Source organism: Cornus florida, unplaced genomic scaffold (genome assembly GCF_030987335.1).
Source record: "Cornus florida cultivar Cherokee Brave unplaced genomic scaffold, ASM3098733v1 CherokeeBrave_3.0.0_Hap2_Chr01, whole genome shotgun sequence".
NCBI classification, from domain to species: Eukaryota; Viridiplantae; Streptophyta; class Magnoliopsida; order Cornales; family Cornaceae; genus Cornus; species Cornus florida.
The window spans coordinates 51,794,005-51,812,555 of NW_026775571.1; the positions used below are offsets into that span (position 1 = coordinate 51,794,005).

General features: G+C 33.5%; 1 protein-coding gene across 1 annotated transcript; it reads right to left on the reverse strand.

Moving 5' to 3' along the window:
- Window positions 1-427: 427 nt before the first annotated feature.
- LOC132272147 (gibberellin 20 oxidase 2-like) lies at window positions 428-8,963 on the reverse strand. Its single transcript, XM_059773514.1, has 5 exons — window positions 8,837-8,963; window positions 8,542-8,742; window positions 1,921-2,533; window positions 1,326-1,647; window positions 428-945 (listed from the first exon to the last, which is right to left on the reverse strand). The coding sequence occupies exons 1-5, from the start codon at window positions 8,961-8,963 to the stop codon at window positions 679-681; spliced, it is 1,530 nt and encodes a 509-aa protein (XP_059629497.1). The 3' UTR covers window positions 428-678.
- Window positions 8,964-18,551: the final 9,588 nt, after the last annotated feature.

Consider the following 18,551-nt stretch of genomic DNA (forward strand, 5'->3'; position numbering starts at 1 on the left):
TTTCAATCAATTCTTTATTTATGTATTGTTTTGTAATTGATGAGAACTAATAATCCTGAAACCATATAGTTATTTTTTGAGATGAAACTGTTAGCACACATTCAAATTGAAGCCCAATAGATTACTATTGCACATTTTATTCAAAAAAGTTTCTCCATATTTCGAGTAAATCAATTTTAGCACCTTTCAGAAAAATTAAGCTTTAATCAAGGATGACCACACTGTTTATTATACATGGTAGTACATATTAATACTTGGATCCATATATACATGCAGAAATGGGACATGGAGATCATGTTTAAGATAATATGGTGAGACTCATGCATCTGATCCAACAATTTGGAGATTCCGAGAGTATCGCACCTCTAGGGTATTGCAGAACTTCTCGATACTATCTTGATTAAACAAATGAAAAAGACGAGGCAAGTTTCTGGGAATGAAAAACTATATTACAGAACATTTATTTTTCAGACAAACGGAACGGTACACCGGAAAGCTTGCATGTACAGTGCTAAAAAGCAGTAGCTGATAAAGTAAACCTACTCACTAGCTACTCGTGTTACATGATAGCCACATAAACTTGAGAGGGAGATAGGGTTTGCATATATATATATATATATATAACAAGCATAAGAAGCCAACACACGCTATGATCAAAAGCATCCAAGAGACTAGCTGTTAGTTGGACTTGGAAGATAGAAGCCAACGAATGAAGCATTGGAGTGTTGTTACGTCTGCTCGGTAGTGCTTTTGTGTGAACTCAAACAGCTCGGACCATGTGAAATCAGGATACTTCCTTGGCCCTTCTCTATCAACAAGATCTTGTGGGGGTCTCACCACCTTGTCTTCTTTCGGGCACACAAAGAAAACCAGTGACCTCCTCTCTCTCTCCCTGTTCACCACTGCCCTATGCAGGCAACTCTTGTATATCCCATTAGATAATGCCTAATTCACCATCAATTATATATATAAGAAAAAGAAAATCCATAAATATATAGAATATGTATTTACTAATCTAACTTTTAATATTTTTTTGCCTTAAAAATAAAAATATATACATATAATAGCTTAGTGAGTTTGTATTAGTGGTCCCTCAAGAATATTAACGATAGCCACTTTAAAAACAACTACAATCCAACACCCTACCTCATATAGACATGCTTAGGTAGTTATCAATAGTCTTCTCAAAATCTTGTCAATATCTTTATATGTCATTTATGTTGGATCTATCAATAACTCATATTTTAGTTCTATATACATAATATCTATATATAATCCACTTTTAATTAGAAAGAAAAGACGTAGCATTATTAATGAAAACCTACCACAAATGTATCACCAATGTTAATCACAAGGGCGTTGGGCTGAGGCTTCACATCTTGCCATTTGTTGTCTGCAAATACTTGAAGGCCCCCAACTTCGTCTTGATGAAGTATCGTTAAGGAAGTCGGATCACAATGAGGCCCAGTTCCAAGGGTGAGGCCCGGTTCCTGGCAAGGTGGATAGAAGTTGCATCTCATTATTGAACTACCATCTTCAAAGAATTTACGATAGTATGAGCGCTCCACTCCCAAACTAATTGCCAAGAGTTCCATAATCACCAGAGACAGTTCTTTCATTGCTTTGCAGTAGCTTTGAAAGATCAACCTATAAGAACATTGTTTTTTTGTAATATTGTTAGTAACTATATATATATATATGAAATGTGTGATTCATATAGAATTAAGACAAAAATGATGATAATAAAATTATATCGAAATAACTTTTAAATAATAAGTTACAAAATAAAGAATCTGGACAAAAACAGAAACAGAGACAATATTTCAACAACTTGACGATTGGTCATTGTTGCTTGTAGAGGATACTTGTATATGCAATGAAATTAAAAAAAAAAAAGGAATTTAGCTATTTTAGTCTTACCCTCCTCCTTCAAAATCATTACCCAAAACCGATTTGAAGTAATCCACCACAACTGTTTTTGCTCCATTCTCATGGTAGCCAAAAGAAAACGTCTCTTTCCATGGTAACTTATCTGAATAACGATCAGCATGGGCACCCGAATATCCCCACATGCTACCAGGGTTCCTCCGAGCTCTGAGCTTCTCATTAATGGGAAGTTTGAAAAATCCATCCATTTGATTCTGCGCCGCATGAATAAGAGCCGCATCAACACCGTGGTGGGTGACTTGGAAGAAACCATGGTTCAAACAAGCCTTCCTGATAAGTTCGGCTGCAAATATAGTTGCAGACTCGTCACCTCTAAAGTACCCTTCTAAATCGACTAAGGGTTCATTGAGCTGATCTTCTTGATTTGGAACTAAGTCGCCATGTGGCCAAATAAACTCTGTGGGCACGTTTGCTTGTTTTTGCAAGAAATTTGTGTCAAAAACCCTAACCCCATTTTCGCTCTCATCCTTAAACTCTGATTGAGGACGGAAAAACAGAGTCGGAGCATTTGAGTCCATTAGGTCGGAAACAATTTTGAGAGAGTTGGAAATGAAAGACGTTATTTTATAGAACAAAAATATAATTTTTTTTTAAAAAATAAAATAGTTATTTTATAATTGAAGTGGATGACAAAAGAGACTTTTGTGAGTAATAACGTGTTATGTGTTTAAGACTAATGTTAGTGGGACTAAATGGTTAAATAAGAAAAAACGCAAGAGAGATGCGTCAATTACGTACGTTGAAAAGTTACAAATTGAAAGATTGATAATGAGCCAACCACTCAGATGAGTTTTCTCTCAATTTTTCAAAATAAAATAATTAAATCACAATGGAATATGTGTATTTTTTAATTAAAATTTTCCATTTTTTGTTTTTATTTTTTCTATACTCGCAATTAAAATATAAAAAAATAATTAAATCACAACGGAGTATGTGTATTTTTTCTTAAATTTTTCCTTTTTGTTTATGTTTTTTCTATACTCATAATTAAAATATACAAAAAAAATTAAATCACCGTTTAGGATAGCGGAGTACTTCACTTACGTGTTGTTTGATAAAACTGAAAATGAAGTATTGAAAATTGTAAGTACTTAATTTCAAACGTTAAAATTTTAAATACGGAATGTGTTAATCTAAAAACCTGTTTGATATTGTCTTATTTTTAAACGTTAAATATATTCTCTTCTACTTGGTAGTAATTGGAATGACGGTTCAATAATTGAAATTTCTGATTTAATATTTTTCAAAACGAAAATAATTGAATTGGAGCATTGTATGACATTTCTTTGACGCTTTTGTTGTTCTCTTCTAGTAACTGAAATCGTTTGTTGAATTTTTAAAAAAACTAGTATGTGCTATAATGTGTATAAATATATATTTTACCGTTTAATGTTATGCTGAATCATTTGTGTCATTGTTACCTATGATATTTGTGCCATTTTCATTACTTTTGGTTATGGTTTAGTGTAGGTTAAAACCTAGCACGAACGAATCTCACTATGTTGGAAACTAAGATCTTAACTTAAGAGAGGATTAATGTGATATTATCTTTGGTTTTTTACAATTTTATTGTAAACATATAAAATTACTAGTATTACTAAGCGTAAAACTTAGAAGTCCGAGTAAAAAGTAACTTCAGTCACTTGGAATTCAGTAATGTTATCGATAAGTTTTAGCATCTTGAAAAGGGTGGAGAATTTATTGCGACAAATACTATATTGGAATGTGACGTTGTTTAAAATAAAAAAATACTTGTGAGAGAATGGATTGCGACAAATATTGTGCAGATGGAATGTGATTTTGGCGATTAGTTTATTATTTCACTGCCAGCATAAAAACTAGCTAGTCTCGGAAACATGAGAGACTAATGCAGAGCAAAACCCATACTGGTTTGCACTTCAAGATGCCACGGATCGCCAACAAAAAAAAAAAAAAAAGTAAAAAATTAAAAAATCTCGAAAAAATAGGAGAGAAATTTAAAACAAAAATCGCTTTATCATTTCACTGCCACCACACTCGAAAACATGAGAGAGAAATCCAGAACAAAACTTACGGTGCTATATTTTATTATTTCATTGCCACCCCCAACAAAATATTAAACAATCTCGAAAATATGAGAGGAATACGGAATAAAAATAGCTTAGATACTGACTTGTTGATAAGGTACAATATCTTAAAAAGAGTGAAGAAAATTTGTGACAAATACTTATCCGTCAATGGATGTGATTTTGACATATGGATCACTACCTAATAATTAGCCAAATAAATGAAATTTACCGAAGCAACCCGTGATACATGAACTAATCACATAATTTACAAATTTTATTTTATCTTTTATATATATTTTTATTTTGCCCAATACTTTTTATAGGTCGTGGAATGTATAGAGTTTAAAACAACAAAAACTACACATGCTAAATTTAAGAATAGTTGTATACAACAGCAAGGCACAAACAATTCCTCCCTTAGCTTTCAATGTAAAAGGCTTAAACTGGGTACTTATACCCACTTCCACATTTTTATTTGGTACTTAAGATAATATGTTAAGTAATTTTTTTTTTTTAAATGAAATTTCTAGAATGATCAATAAATAAAATTTTAATAACGTTTTTAGAATAGGACATCAATTCTTAATTAGGGATATATAGGAAAAAACAAGGTAAAAGCTGCAAATCCCAATAAAGGAAACAAACACCAATTCAGAGAATCAGAAGGACATCAAAATATGGGAAAAGAGAAGAATGGTACTTGATGACCTAAACTTTATAATAAGATAGGATTATAAAATTTTTGTTGGACATTTTTTAAAAACTACTGATTAAAGATGGGGCGGGAAAAATATATATATATATATACACACACACAAATGAGCGTGGTGAAATTTGACTGAAGTTGAACTAACTAAAATTTGTAAATCAATTTGAATTTCATTCTTCATTCCCGTCATTATTAGAGAAATATCACCAACTAATTAAAATATTAACACGTAAATAGGACTTATTAATAAATATAATTATTTATTTTGTAACATTATATAATTAATTGATAACACTGATGATGTGTATAACCCGTGTTTAGAGTCTTTCTCCATGATAAGGTCTCTCTCACTGAAACACTCTCTATGATCAGCTCTATACATATTAAAATTGATCCATCAATTTTTGTATACACAGCGGATTAACATTTGATTGCATTTATCTGAGTGATTAGATTTAGTAGCTTCCTGAATTTTACAGTTTTTATTTTTATTTTTATTTTGTGTAACGTTTAGGATTCTTTTAGAGCATAATTAGCTTGTAACATTATATAATTGATGAAACAAATAAAAGAAAATCTTCAAATTTTGTCTTCTTTATGTGTTTCCAATTGTTGATTTTGGGATTCATGGATACATTTAGATGCTTTAAGATATTGGAAACATGAGAAATAAAAATTCTGAATCAACAATAATTCATAAATTAGTTCTGCCATTTTGCCACCTTGAATTTAGTTTTTCATTTGTTGGAAATTGGAATCAGAAATAGGCCAAAACAGAGTAGAGTAATGTAATATGGAAATCTTATAGATGAAATTAGTTGAAAAGATCTATCTCTAAAGGAAAATTCTCAACAAGATGAGTCCCACACGGCAGGATAACAACCTAACATAGCATAAGATAATTTGATGAAAATATTGAAACACTTCGCGATGACATAGTTTTGCAAAACATCTACTCAGTTTGATTTGCATCCAACGCATATTGTGTCATTTGGACAGATGGAAGAATGGCACCCTCTCCCTAAATTTCTCCCAAACAACATTGAATCCAAAATTTCCACTCTATTTTCATGTAAGTTAAAACCTATCACTAACGAATCAATTACTAGTGTCAAATATATACTCATATTAATTAACCAAACAAATAAAAACCTCACTACAAAACTTTGAAGTCAAAACAGGAAAACTAAATTGATTTGCAATTGTAATTCAGTAAAATTATAGGAGAATTTACTGCTATAAATACTGTGTGTGAAGTGTAATTTTGTTCAATTTTTTTTTATCATTTCAATGTCAAATACACCAAGAGAATGCATTTATTGCGCCTAATACTGAGAGGATGGAATGGGATTTTGGACCATTTTTTATTATTTCACTGCCAACGAAGAAAATAGTCGAGAGAGAATGTGCTACAATTAATGCTGAGCGGATGGAATGTGATTCTGATTATTTTTTATTATTTCTTAGTATAAAAAAAAGTCTCTAAACGTGAAATAAAAAGAGAGCATAACGGTTCTAACTTGTTGATAACGTACATCATCTATTAAGGAGTTAGGATTTTGACGAATACTTGTACGTAAAAGAATATAATTTTAACATATTAACTATAAATTAAGAAAACAAATGAAAAACTTCAGTATTGAACTTTCATGTATTTAAATTTACCCAAGCACGAGAGCTTTCAATATAAAAGGCTTAATTGGGTACTTATACTCACTCCCACATTTTTATTTTCTTTAGATTATTTTAGATTAGCAAATTTTTTAATATTTTCACCATTATATATCTTAGATATTTTGTATACATATTTTTCAAATGTCAATTGTAATCTTTAGTATCTTCTCAAATATTTGTATACAAATTTAACTCATTTTATCTAATTTTTTTTTTTTTTATCTACACTTCACTAGTCCTTAAGATAATTATGTCAAAATTTTTCTTTAAGAAATTTCTAGCATGGTCAATAAATCTCTAATTAAGGTTTTAGAACAGTACATCAATTCTTAATTAGGGCATCAATTCTAAACGAAAATAAATTAGCGTGATGAAATTCACCGAATGGTCAAAGTATAAAAATCACTGCTTATGCATTTAACAGTCAATTCCACTTGCACTGTTCATTTATTCATCACCCGTCGTAATCAGATATCTCTCTGGAACACACTTTCTTCACAAATACACACAGATGTTTGTTATACATGTTTAAATTGAGCCATAAATTTATGTATATACATTTGATTCCATTTGTCTGAGTGATCAGATTGAGTACCTTCCTGAATTTTACAGATTTTTTTTGGGTGTAATTTTTGGGATTCTTGAATGAGTTCCTTCTTTTTAGAGAATAATTAGCTCGCTATTGCCAATAAATTGATGAAATAAATAAAAGAAAATCTTCAAATTTTGTCTTCTTTTATGTGTTTCCAATTGTTGATTTTGGGATTGATACATTTGGTTATAGGGGAAACCATGAGAAATCAAAAAATTGAATCTAACAATAATTGATAAATTAGTTCTGCCATTTTGCCTTCTTGAATTTAGTTTTTCATTTGTTGGAATAAGAAATAGGCCAAAACAGAGCAGGTTTATTATTATTATTTTTTTCTGTTGTTTTTTCTTCAAAATTTCAATAACCAAAGAAAAGTTGATATGGAAAAGCAGATGAAATTAGTTGAAAAGATCTATAACCAAGATCCAAAAGCTGATGCATTCATAGGTAAGGTAGCTTGGAGGCAAGGCACCCTGGCAAGTTGGAGTAGAGCTTCTTGTTATTAATAAGTCATGAAACTTGAAATAAATTTGATTATCAGGAGCCAAGAAAAACTAGAAAGATGAAAAAATAAAATAAAATAATGGTTGCAATATTCTCAAAAAATGCACAATCCACGTGCCTAGGTTATGATTTGTTTGGAATGCCATATTGTATGTCAAGTGATGGTTGTTTTGGAGTTGCTTACCATCTTCTTCTGTCTTTCACATGGAAGAATATGTTGTCTGTGAGGGATGCTATGTTGCAGCACATTAAATTTGCTATTGGGGATGCTTGTCATTTAGATGATTTACGGGTCCCTGTTGTGAAGGTTACACTTTGCTGGACAAGTTTCACTCTAGATTATATAGAGAGTTGAATCTGCCCAAAAATGTTTGGATTGCCTCTATTATCGCAAATGTAGCATTTGCGAGCACTGAATTGGTGCCTTGGATTTGAAATTGGAGCAAATTTAGTTCGAAATTCGAACTAAATTTTTTTTCAATTCCAAATCCAAACTGCCGATTCGGTGCTCCCAAACATAGCGAAATGGTAATTGGAATGTCCAGAATTCCTTTTCTGTAACTCTTCAACAGTTAAGGAACTTTCTGTCTTCTATTATTTTGAGATCAGGAAATGATTCGTATAGGTGGAAATATTGTATGTTCACATTTAAAGAAGTTTGGATTGTGTGTAGACTGTAGAGTGCAAAATGTGTTGGTCCCTTGGTTTAGGATTTAGCTTAAGTTCATACCAATGCAAATATTGGTAATTTCCACATAATTAATCAACCAAAAATTTAACACGGAAGCATAATTATTTAAAAAGAAAAAATATCAGCCGACTGAACTATAAAAAATATATTTCTGTTAACATAAACTGAGATGCATGGTATCAAATTGTATCACCCAACAAAGACTAATGGATTCAAAACCTTAGAATAGAATAATTCAGACCAAAATTAATGTCAAAGTCCAGTATCTTAAACAATACTAATGCCATTCCAGTAAACCAAATATTTTACTACATTTCACCAAATATACACAACCCATTAAACTGCTAATAACCTCAACCAAAACTATATGACGTACCAGACTTCATTTCAGCCAACACTAATTTAGTCTGTTCCTGAATAAACTCAACACGTTTTAGGTATAATTTGATTTCATAAACCTGCAAAGCACTCCACTTCTCCCCCAGCTTCTCTGCCTTTGCACTTCCAATCAAACTCATCTTTCCTTCATGAAGTTCCTCCCAGATTCCGACAATGAGAAACACAACCCGTTTCCAGACTGCAGTGACTCATTCAATATGGGATACATGGACAAAAAATCCTCTCAAGTATGCTTCCAGATAATGTCTTCTTTCAAGTGATTACTAAAGGACCGAGAAAAAGAGAAATCTCAGAAGGCCAAGATGATGGAACTTGCCATTTCCCGGAAACAAGCATATCTGCTACAAAAACATCTCTGTGTAAACCAGTGATCGACAAACAAACTGAAAAGCCTTCCATTGTTCACCTGAAAGTAGGATGATGAAGCAAGAAATCCTGACAGAAAGCATACTCTTCCACACAACTGAATCACCTTATTTAAGAGTGCAATTCTAGAGATTAGCCTTCCTCGTATATTTGTTTCTAAAACATGCAATCCATAAAGCCTTTTTGATTTGTATCATGTCCTAGGTTAAAGAAACATTTAGAAGAACATTTTATACTTTCCAAGGCCACCTTCCCTTTTTGGTAATGTAACCTTATCCAAGTTGAGGTGCAGTTTCTTCCTAACAAAAGTACTGCCCCAAAGAAAATCCTCAACTTTTCTTTCTAAATGTTTCTGAACCATAACAGGGATAGAAAAGTCAGCTGCCCAGTAGTAATAGAAAGAGGAAATAATTGATTTGATAAGCTCTATTCTACCCACAAGAGACAAATTGAAAGCATTCCAGCCAAAAATCTTCGCAGAAACCTTATCTATCAGAGAAGAACAGTGCCTCTTCTTAAGGTTTCTATCCACCATAGGAAGCCCTAGATAATTAAAAGAGAGAGGACTACTTTTAAATCTCAATAACCTCAGAATACCCTTCCTTTTAGCTAACGATTTAGAGAAAAAGATCGGGCTCTTCTCCATGGTCCATACTGCCTTTTAAACCAGAAATTTCTTCAAATTGAGAAAAAGATCAGCTAAATTCGTAGCATTTCTGAGACTGGCTTCCTACTCTCTCAATTTGCCCCTCTATGACCTTCCTTTCCATCATCCGAGAAAAATCAGTGACAAGGCAGGAGCAAAGGAGGGAGGGAGGGAGGGAGGAAAATACCCAGAGCAAACCCGATTCATCAAGACCAAAAAATTCACAGAATAAATGCATTTCATGACCCAATTAATCTAGATATCACTAAAGCCATACCCCTGATAATACTAGAAATAAATCTCCGGTAAACTGAATCACAAGCCTTGACAAGATCCGCCTTGAAAGCCTGCTCCTTCTAGATAAGCTTGCACAGACTCATACTTCGTCCATTGGTGTGATGATTTTATAAATTGTATAAAATAGGGAAATAGGTCTATAGTCTGCCACCTTCAAACACTCATTCTTCTTTGTGATAAGAGTGATAAGGGTACTATTGTCTTCTTTAGGAAGTGAAGAAGTGGAGAAGAAGAATTGGATAGCTTTGACAACCTCATCCTTGACTATTGACCAATATTTTTGGAAGAATCTGTTAGGAAAGCCATCAGGCCAAGGCCCTAGTCTGGCTTAGAAGACATGTCTATCTGCTTGATTTCTTCCTCATAGATGGCAGCTTGAAGCATCCTTCTAACCTCTCTTCAGCAATCATTCTAGGATAATCCAAACACAGGCAAACAGTAGGAGAAGCTGAGAACAAGTTGCTTTAAAAATCAACTATCCATCCTCTAATAGTTGACTGACCTATAGAATACTCACTACTGTTATTCTACAGCATGGTAAGTGACTTGAAATCTCTTCTCTGCTTGACCTTTTGATGAAAATTTTTATTACACTTGTCATTATCCCCTAACCGTTAAATTCTGAATTTTTGTGCCCAAAGAATTTCTTCATGTCTCAAAGCCATCTCCATGTATTTCTTTGCAGTATGCTCTTCAGTAATTAAAACTTCATTAAAAGGGTCACTTTGCATCTGAAACTGAATATCATGTAATCACTTCCTGTAATGTTCAACCTTATCAGAAAAGATCATTTATTCATATTCCAAACTTTAGTTTCCTCCTTAACCAGTCTAAAATTGTTTCCTTGGACGGAATTCTGCCAAACCTTGGCTACAATGGCTTCAACCTCCATCATATTCCATAATGGTCAGAGAGAGAAGCTACAAAAAGAAGAACAATCTTAGAGTTAGGAAAGGAATGGTGCCATTCAAAATTCACCTGCCCTATATCCAATTTATTCCAAATCCTTCTCCCTGTGAACTGCTTACTAGTCCAAGTCCAGCCACCATTAGCAACCTCAAACACGCCACATCCATCTATAACAAAATTGAGTTCATCTATAACTCCTTGAATGTATTAGGGACACGTTCCCCTTTTGAACGTTTTTCTAATATATTATTACTTATCAAAAAAAAAAAAAAAAAATAACTCCTTGAGGTACTTTGGGATCACTAGCCTTTTCACCATGAGCTCTAATTATTCACGCTTTGAGAATTGAGACTGTTGAGTAATAGACTGCCACAAGATTCTCATATCTTTCACAGAATTAGCAGCATATATAGCAAAAAGAAAAAGAGCTGTTGAGAAGCAAGGATATGCATCTCCAGAAACATACATACATTGGGCTTTTTCCTCCAAAAGAATGATGGAAAACATTGGGATTACAAGTCTCCCAAATCCTTCCATTATCCTTTGATTTATAATTTGCCTACTTCCAATGATGCTGATTAAAAAAAGAATTCTTCCCAAAATTGGGAACTAACAAAAAGCAAATGAAAGGAATTAATCCAGGATTTCACCTCACTTTGCATTCGAGACTTGTTAAGGCCTCTCATGTTCCAACAACCAATAACTAAGCATTTTGATTAGATGAAATTGCACCACCAGCTAATCTTGCTCTTGTGATCCTTTCGGAAGTAACAACTTGATTTTTCTTCTTCTGTTTTGCTTTCTTCCCAGAGCCAGCGGAAGAAGACTTGACAGCAACATCACTTGTTAAAGTGAGACCCTTAGTAGCAACTTTGAAAGCCTGTTGCTCCTCAGCATGTTGCTCTACGGAATGATCAGAAGAAGTCATTGCATCCTTACCCCTTTAGAGGAAGGCCATCTAGTACACCCTCCGGCAGTTTTTGTTGAGTTGTTTGGGTTGTCGGTGTGTTCGGTAGCATTGTTCTTTGTTTTCTCTCTTTTCTCTTCATCATTCACACTTGTTGTCCGTGTTACCTGGACTTGTCGTTTCGGGCGAGGGTGTCCGTATCGACACGACACGACACCGACACGGACTCGGGATATGCGTCCGACCTTGTACGGTCAAGATCAGACACGGCCGTTGAAGAAAACCCTTGTTTCAGTGGTCGGAAATTATGGTCGGAAATTTCTGGTTTCATCGCGTTTTCAGGAAGAGTTTTGGAGAAGACGAGGGTTCTTCACGCGTTGGTTTTGTATAGAAACCTACCCTATTTGGAGCGTCCCACTCACTCATAAACTTGACACCACTCACGTGTAAACTTGACAGCATGTCATTGTTCTACTGACAAGGGGTTCAAGAGTACTGTAATGTTAACTTAGGTTATATATCTCTTTCTTGATAGTGGGGATTGGTTGCTTGGACTAGGTATCATGTTTTTTTGCTCTCGATTGATTGTTTTTCAATGTAAAAATCTGGCTTTCTAAATTTATTGATTTATTTATTTATGGTTTGAATGCTCTGCTAATATTGCTTGAGTTGACATATTACAGTTTATTTTGTCATAATCCAAGCTAAAACCAAATAAATAAATAAATAAATTTATTTGTTCTACAAGACATATTCACCCCCTTCTTCTAGGTCTAGATCCGTATATGTTTCATCACTGTACTAAGGCTAATGTTTCGAGCATCTAAGATAATCCTCAAGAATCTCTTTTGAAGGAGAGGGATACTCATCATACCGGCCTTCCCATTGTGACTGGCGATAAGGTTATTCAAGCCTCTAAAGTCTCTAAAGATCACTATTTTAGTGAGGGTGTACTAGATGGCCTTCCTCTAAAGGGGTAAGGATGCAATGACTTCTTCTGATCATTCCGTAGAGCAACATGCTGAGGAGCAACAGGCTTTCAAAGTTGCTACTAAGGGTCTCACTTTAACAAGTGATGTTGCTGTCAAGTCTTCTTCCGCTGGCTCTGGGAAGAAGCAAAACAGAAGAAGAAAAATCAAGTTGTTACTTCTGAAAGGATCACAAGAGCAAGATTAGCTGGTGGTGCAATTTCATCTAATCAAAATGCTTAGTTATTGGTTGTTGGAACATGAGAGGCCTTAACAAGTCTCGAATGCAAAGTGAGGTGAAATCCTGGATTAATCCCTAGAGACTTTAGAGGCTTGAATAACCTTATCGCCAGTCACAATGGGAAGGCCGGTATGATGAGTATCCCTCTCCTCCAAAAGAGATTCTTGAGGATTATCTTGGATGCTCGAAACATTAGCCTTAGTACAGTGATGAAACATATACGGATCTAGACCTAGAAGAAGGGGGTGAATATGTCTTGTAGAACAAATAAATTTATTTATTTATTTATTTGGTTTTAGCTTGGATTATGACAAAATAAACTGTAATATGTCAACTCAAGCAATATTAGCAGAGCATTCAAACCATAAATAAATAAATCAATAAATTTAGAAAGCCAGATTTTTACATTGAAAAACAATCAATCGAGAGCAAAAAACATGATACCTAGTCCAAGCAACCAATCCCCACTATCAAGAAAGAGATATATAACCTAAGTTAACATTACAGTACTCTTGAACCCCTTGTCAGTAGAACATTAGAGCTTCAGTCTTTCAAAGATCTCCAGGTCGTCCTTCTGATCTGTCTACAACCTTAGCAACTGTGAATCTGCTTCTTTAGTGATTAACTTTAGCCACTAGTCGTCCAGTTGAGAATTTGGTGTTGATTGCTTTGATGTGTTGAATATACTTGTATAGGAGCAACAACGGATATAACAATATATGCGACAATAAAACACTAATATACTAATGCATATGATAAATGTTATAAAACAAAGATGCACTGATGATCTTACAAGAAATCTCTCAAACATAATCATGTATATGAGATATTATTCTTGTGTATAAATTGACAAAAATAATGTTTCTCAACTATTTTTCAATGCCCATCTCTCTTTCATTTGATCACACGCAACACAAGTTGTGTATTTATAGGCTTTAAGGAGTTGTGTTTTAATCAGTTCATAACAAGAATTTGAGTTCTTAACACTGTATACACGACCATGTCAATCAATCGAAGCAACTCCAGTGTGGTTTGATCGATAGCTCGTTCAATTGGAAAAACCAGAGCACTGATACTTAGTAATAATTGCAGAAAAATATTTTTCATATAAAAAACATGCATCCTCATGCATATTTTGAATCAACACAACATGACCCCATCATTGTTTTCTCATTACTAGCATTCATTTTTTAAGGCACCAACTTCCCCTTCCTTTTAACCACCCACTACTCAGTAATCTTGGGTTTAGATTTGACTTTTAGACCTTAATTGGCCAGTTTTTTTTTTTAATTATCAACTTGTAATTTCTTGAAATGATCTACTTGTTTACAGAAACTACCGAACTGAGGTCACTATTCATTTTAAATATTGACCACACTCTTGACCAGGAATGAATATGTTAACATATCATTTTCAACTTCAACTTCTGTCAGAACTTGAATAGATTGATCCCGATCTCTAGTAATAGACATCTTATCCATGTACGGATGTTTCAAACATTTCGAACATATCTTTGATATTGCAGTAGAGCTCTTAACATGGATAGGCAGATTATATAACATGATCCAAGTTGAAACAGAAGCTAGTAAAACTCTCTCCAAATTCACATTCTTGTTCCACCTTTTAACAATGATGGGTCATCCTTTGAAAGTATGCACTTACTGCAATAGAGCCTCTAACTTCACGGGATCCTGGAACTTAATTTGAAAGAAACCATCCTTGAGCAAAACAACAATAGCATCCCTCGCCCCCAGGGGTTTGGTCCAGCGGTAAGGAGAGGGCCTTGGTTCTCATATGTCTAGGGTTCGACTCCCCAACGCTCCAATATAGTCCCTGACTAACCTGGTGTTGTAGCTGTGGGGCCGGCTGCAATATCCCCAGTTTGTCACCCTGGGGTGGGTCGAAAGGGCCCTGCCCAAGGGAGTTTTGGGTATCAAAAAAAAAAAAAATTAGCATCCTTGCTCCACCTTCCACTCACAAAGGATTTAGAGAAAGGAAAATAAGGTTTTTTCTCCATTACATAATAGATGACTGATTTCTCATTGCTATCGTTATAATAGACTGAGTAATTTCTTAAAATAGTGCATTTAATCCAGAAGCTATCTTATGTGGCATTGTATTCTCCTTAAAATACCATCTTCAGTTATTCATTTTTCCTTTCTGCATTCCAGCCTTGCTAATATATACCTATGTTCACACTAATATCCCCAAACAACTATAATCCTCTATCTTCACTACTTGCTCAAATATAGGATAGAAAAGTTACTTGGCAAAGCATGTTTACCGAATTTCCCTTGGCCGTTCTTGCTTGTGCTTTTGTATAGAGGCACGAACAGGGCTGGTGTGCTATTTTTAGATGATTTTAGGTCATCCATCTGGGTTAACTGTAAATGTAAACTTGGGGGTTGAACTTCAACATTCTTTTCCTTTATGAAACCTCAATTGAATTATCATTTTTTGTAATTTTTTGAGAAGTAGAGGCATGAAATCCTGAACTTCTTTAGGTGAACTTTTAGCTTTTGTTGCATAGCTATAACTAGTGTGTTTTCTTTTTCTTTTTCTTTTAAATTTAGCCTTTGAACTCTCTCTCTCAACAATTTCAGACCTTTCAATCATATGCTCAAAGAATTCTTGTGAAGCATTTCTTTTGTTTGTGTGCTACCTTTTATTTCTAGAATTCGTACATTAAATTGATCATCTCGACTAAATAAAGAGATACTTTAGAACTATTGAAGATTTAATGGAGGAATCAGTGGAGGAAAATCTTTTAGTAAGTGATGTTGTTTCCTATTATTGAAGATTTGGTGTTACTAGAGGAATCAGTAGAGAAAATCCTCCTTGTTTCCTATTTTCGAATTATTTCCATTCTCAAAATTTCTTCTCCTATATAATGGAGTCTTCACCATTGTATTGTGTATGAATTGAGAGGGTATTATAAAAGTGATGTAGCCTTTTGGGCTCTTTGTGCTGTGGATGTAGGCCCTAGTGGCCGAACCACGTAATATCCTTGTGTTTTACTTGTTTTATTTATTTTTTCGCTTCTATTTTATTACTTTTCAACATGGTATCACAACCTAATTTCTCTTCCTAGGTTCGGACCCCTATTTTGGGGTATTCCCTTAGCATTTGAAATGTTGTTAAGGGTTTTTCGATACTATTTGTGACTTGTTTGGGTTGCCGTTTTGTTCGGCAGTAATATTCTTCGCCTTTGCCATGTCTCCTTTAGTTTTTATCAACTTGTTTGGGATCCAGTGTGTTCGGTAGCATTGTCCTTGCCTTTGCCGTGTCTCCGGTAGTTTTTGTTGACTTATTTGGGTTGTCGGTGTGTTCGGTAGCATTGTTCTTTGTTTTCTCTCTTTTCTCTTCATCATTCACACTTGTTGTCTGTGTTACCTGGACTCGTCATTTCCGGTGAGGGTGTCCGTGTCGACACGACACGACACCGACACGGACTCGGAATATGCGTCCGACCTTGTACGGTCAAGATCGGACACGACTGTTGAAGAAAACCCTTGTTTCAGTGGTCGGAAATTATGGTCTGAAATTTCTGGTTTCATCGCGTTTTCAGGACGAGTTTTGGAAAAGACCGATGGCTCACTTTTTCTAAGTAATGGGGAAGAGGCCGAAACATGCCACTGAAAGACTCTACTGAGACAAAGATGGGCTGTCAAGAACGTAAAGGAGGTAGGATGGGCAGTTGGTCAGATCTAGTATGGATCGTACATGGACGGTAGTTGGAGTCGGCGGCTCTCCTAGGGTTCCCTCATCTGGAATCCCTGGGGAAGAGGACCAACACATGCCACTGAAAGACTCTACTGAGACAATGAGGGTTCTTCACGCGTTGGTTTTGTATAGAACCCTACCCTATTTGGAGCGTCCCACTCACGCGTAAACTTGACAGTCTGTCATTGTCGAGAAACGTAATAGAGTGTGTGTATATATATATATATATATATATATATATATATATATATATATATGATTGTAGCATAAATATCTATATATATATAATCATTTAGTGGGTTACCAGTTGTAACCCACTAACCATGTACATGTTGACCGACATAAAAAAACAGGTGTAATTTTACATTTTTGACCTTATAATTTATGATGGAAAAATTAGAAAAGATTGGGTAGGATTCAGTTACAGCATTTCTGTTCTTTCTTCCTCTTGTGTGTGACTGTGTGTATACATATATATGGGTTTTTTTTTTTTTTTTTTTTGACAAGAATAACCTAATTTATTACTCTTCTTATATTTGTAAGTTAATACAATTATGTAATTTTGTACTCATGAAAAATCTTTTGCCCAGTTTTATATTATTTTTTGTTTTTCCATTTATGTTTTTTTCAGAGTTCATATTGCCGGCCAACAGTGCAAGAAACACTGTGAGATCACCATCGCCTAGGGAGCATTGTTCTCACCGGAATCTGTGAATTCCGACCGGAATCATTCTTATTAAACATGGAGTAGTAAAATAAACTATGAGAAATTTGAGTTCCATTGATTCCATGATTAATTTAGTTTGATTTTGAAATTATTGAGTTCATAAAATTACAAAAATGAAAAAAAAAAAAAAAATATGATTTAATTGACTAAAGGGAAATAGGAATGTAACTTTTTTTTTTAAGAAAAAAGGAAATTATAGGAATTTGAAGAGTAAAAGAAGGGAAAGAAAAAAAAAAAGGAAATAAGAAATAATTTTAGTAAATGAAGATTTTAGATATAAAGGACCATAAGTAAAAGATCAAATTATGATTTAATTGATGAAAGGGAATTGTGAATGTAACTTTTTTTTTTTAAGAAAAAAGGAAATTATAGGAATTTGAAGAGTAAAAGAAGGGAAAACAAAAAAAGAAAAGAAAAAAAAGAAAAGGAAATAAGAAATAATTTTAGTAAATGAAGATTTTAGATATAAAGGACAATAATTAAAAGATCAGACTTATTTGCTTTGACTTTTCAAAATGGATGACTAATATAGGAAATCTAAAAATAATATTGTCTAAAATAATAAAAGGTTTTTCCCATAATTAAATCTCATAAATCCATTAAAAAGGGTAAATAAATACTTATGCATCTTTTATATAACTTTCATATAAAAAATATTGAAAGTAAACTAATTTCACATTAATTACTAATCATGTTTGAGGTTTATAAATATTCTAAAAAATATTATATACATTATATTTAAATTAATTAACTTTTTATCCCATATTTAAAGCTCGTATCTTACACACTCAATTATTGCTAAGAAAATTATATAATTTTCTTATTACTCATTAATCATGTTTAAGGGTATAAATATCCTACAAAAAAATTTAAATTTATATTACTTAAGTTTCTTTTCTATTTAAATCTCACATACCCATTTATTAGTAAGATAATTATATAAATAATTACACATTAAATTATTTATTTTGTTTACAAAAATATTAGAATAAAATTAAGTATTTAACTAAAAAAAAGCTTATATTTAAGTATTTAACTATGTAATTCACATTGAATTATATTTGTCCTAATTAAACACATTGAATTAAGGAAGCTTTGGAAAAAAAATAAAAAAATTAAGGAGGTTATAATAGTATAGTAATCCTACATGACTATATAATTAAGGATAGTGATAGATGGGCCGATAATTTTGGCAGAATATAC

Bases quoted from the DNA above. Each gene is read 5' to 3' on its own strand.
- LOC132272147 (XM_059773514.1), bottom strand. From the start codon at position 8,963: ATGGAAGGCTTTTCAGTTTGTTTGTCGATCACTGGTTTACACAGAGAT. The intron at 2,534-8,541 runs GTACGTCATATA...TTTTTTAAAAAA, and splicing joins GTTGGCTGAAATGAAGTCTG to AAATTATATTTTTGTTCTAT. The intron at 1,648-1,920 runs GTAAGACTAAAA...ATGTTCTTATAG, and splicing joins AATGATTTTGAAGGAGGAGG to GTTGATCTTTCAAAGCTACT.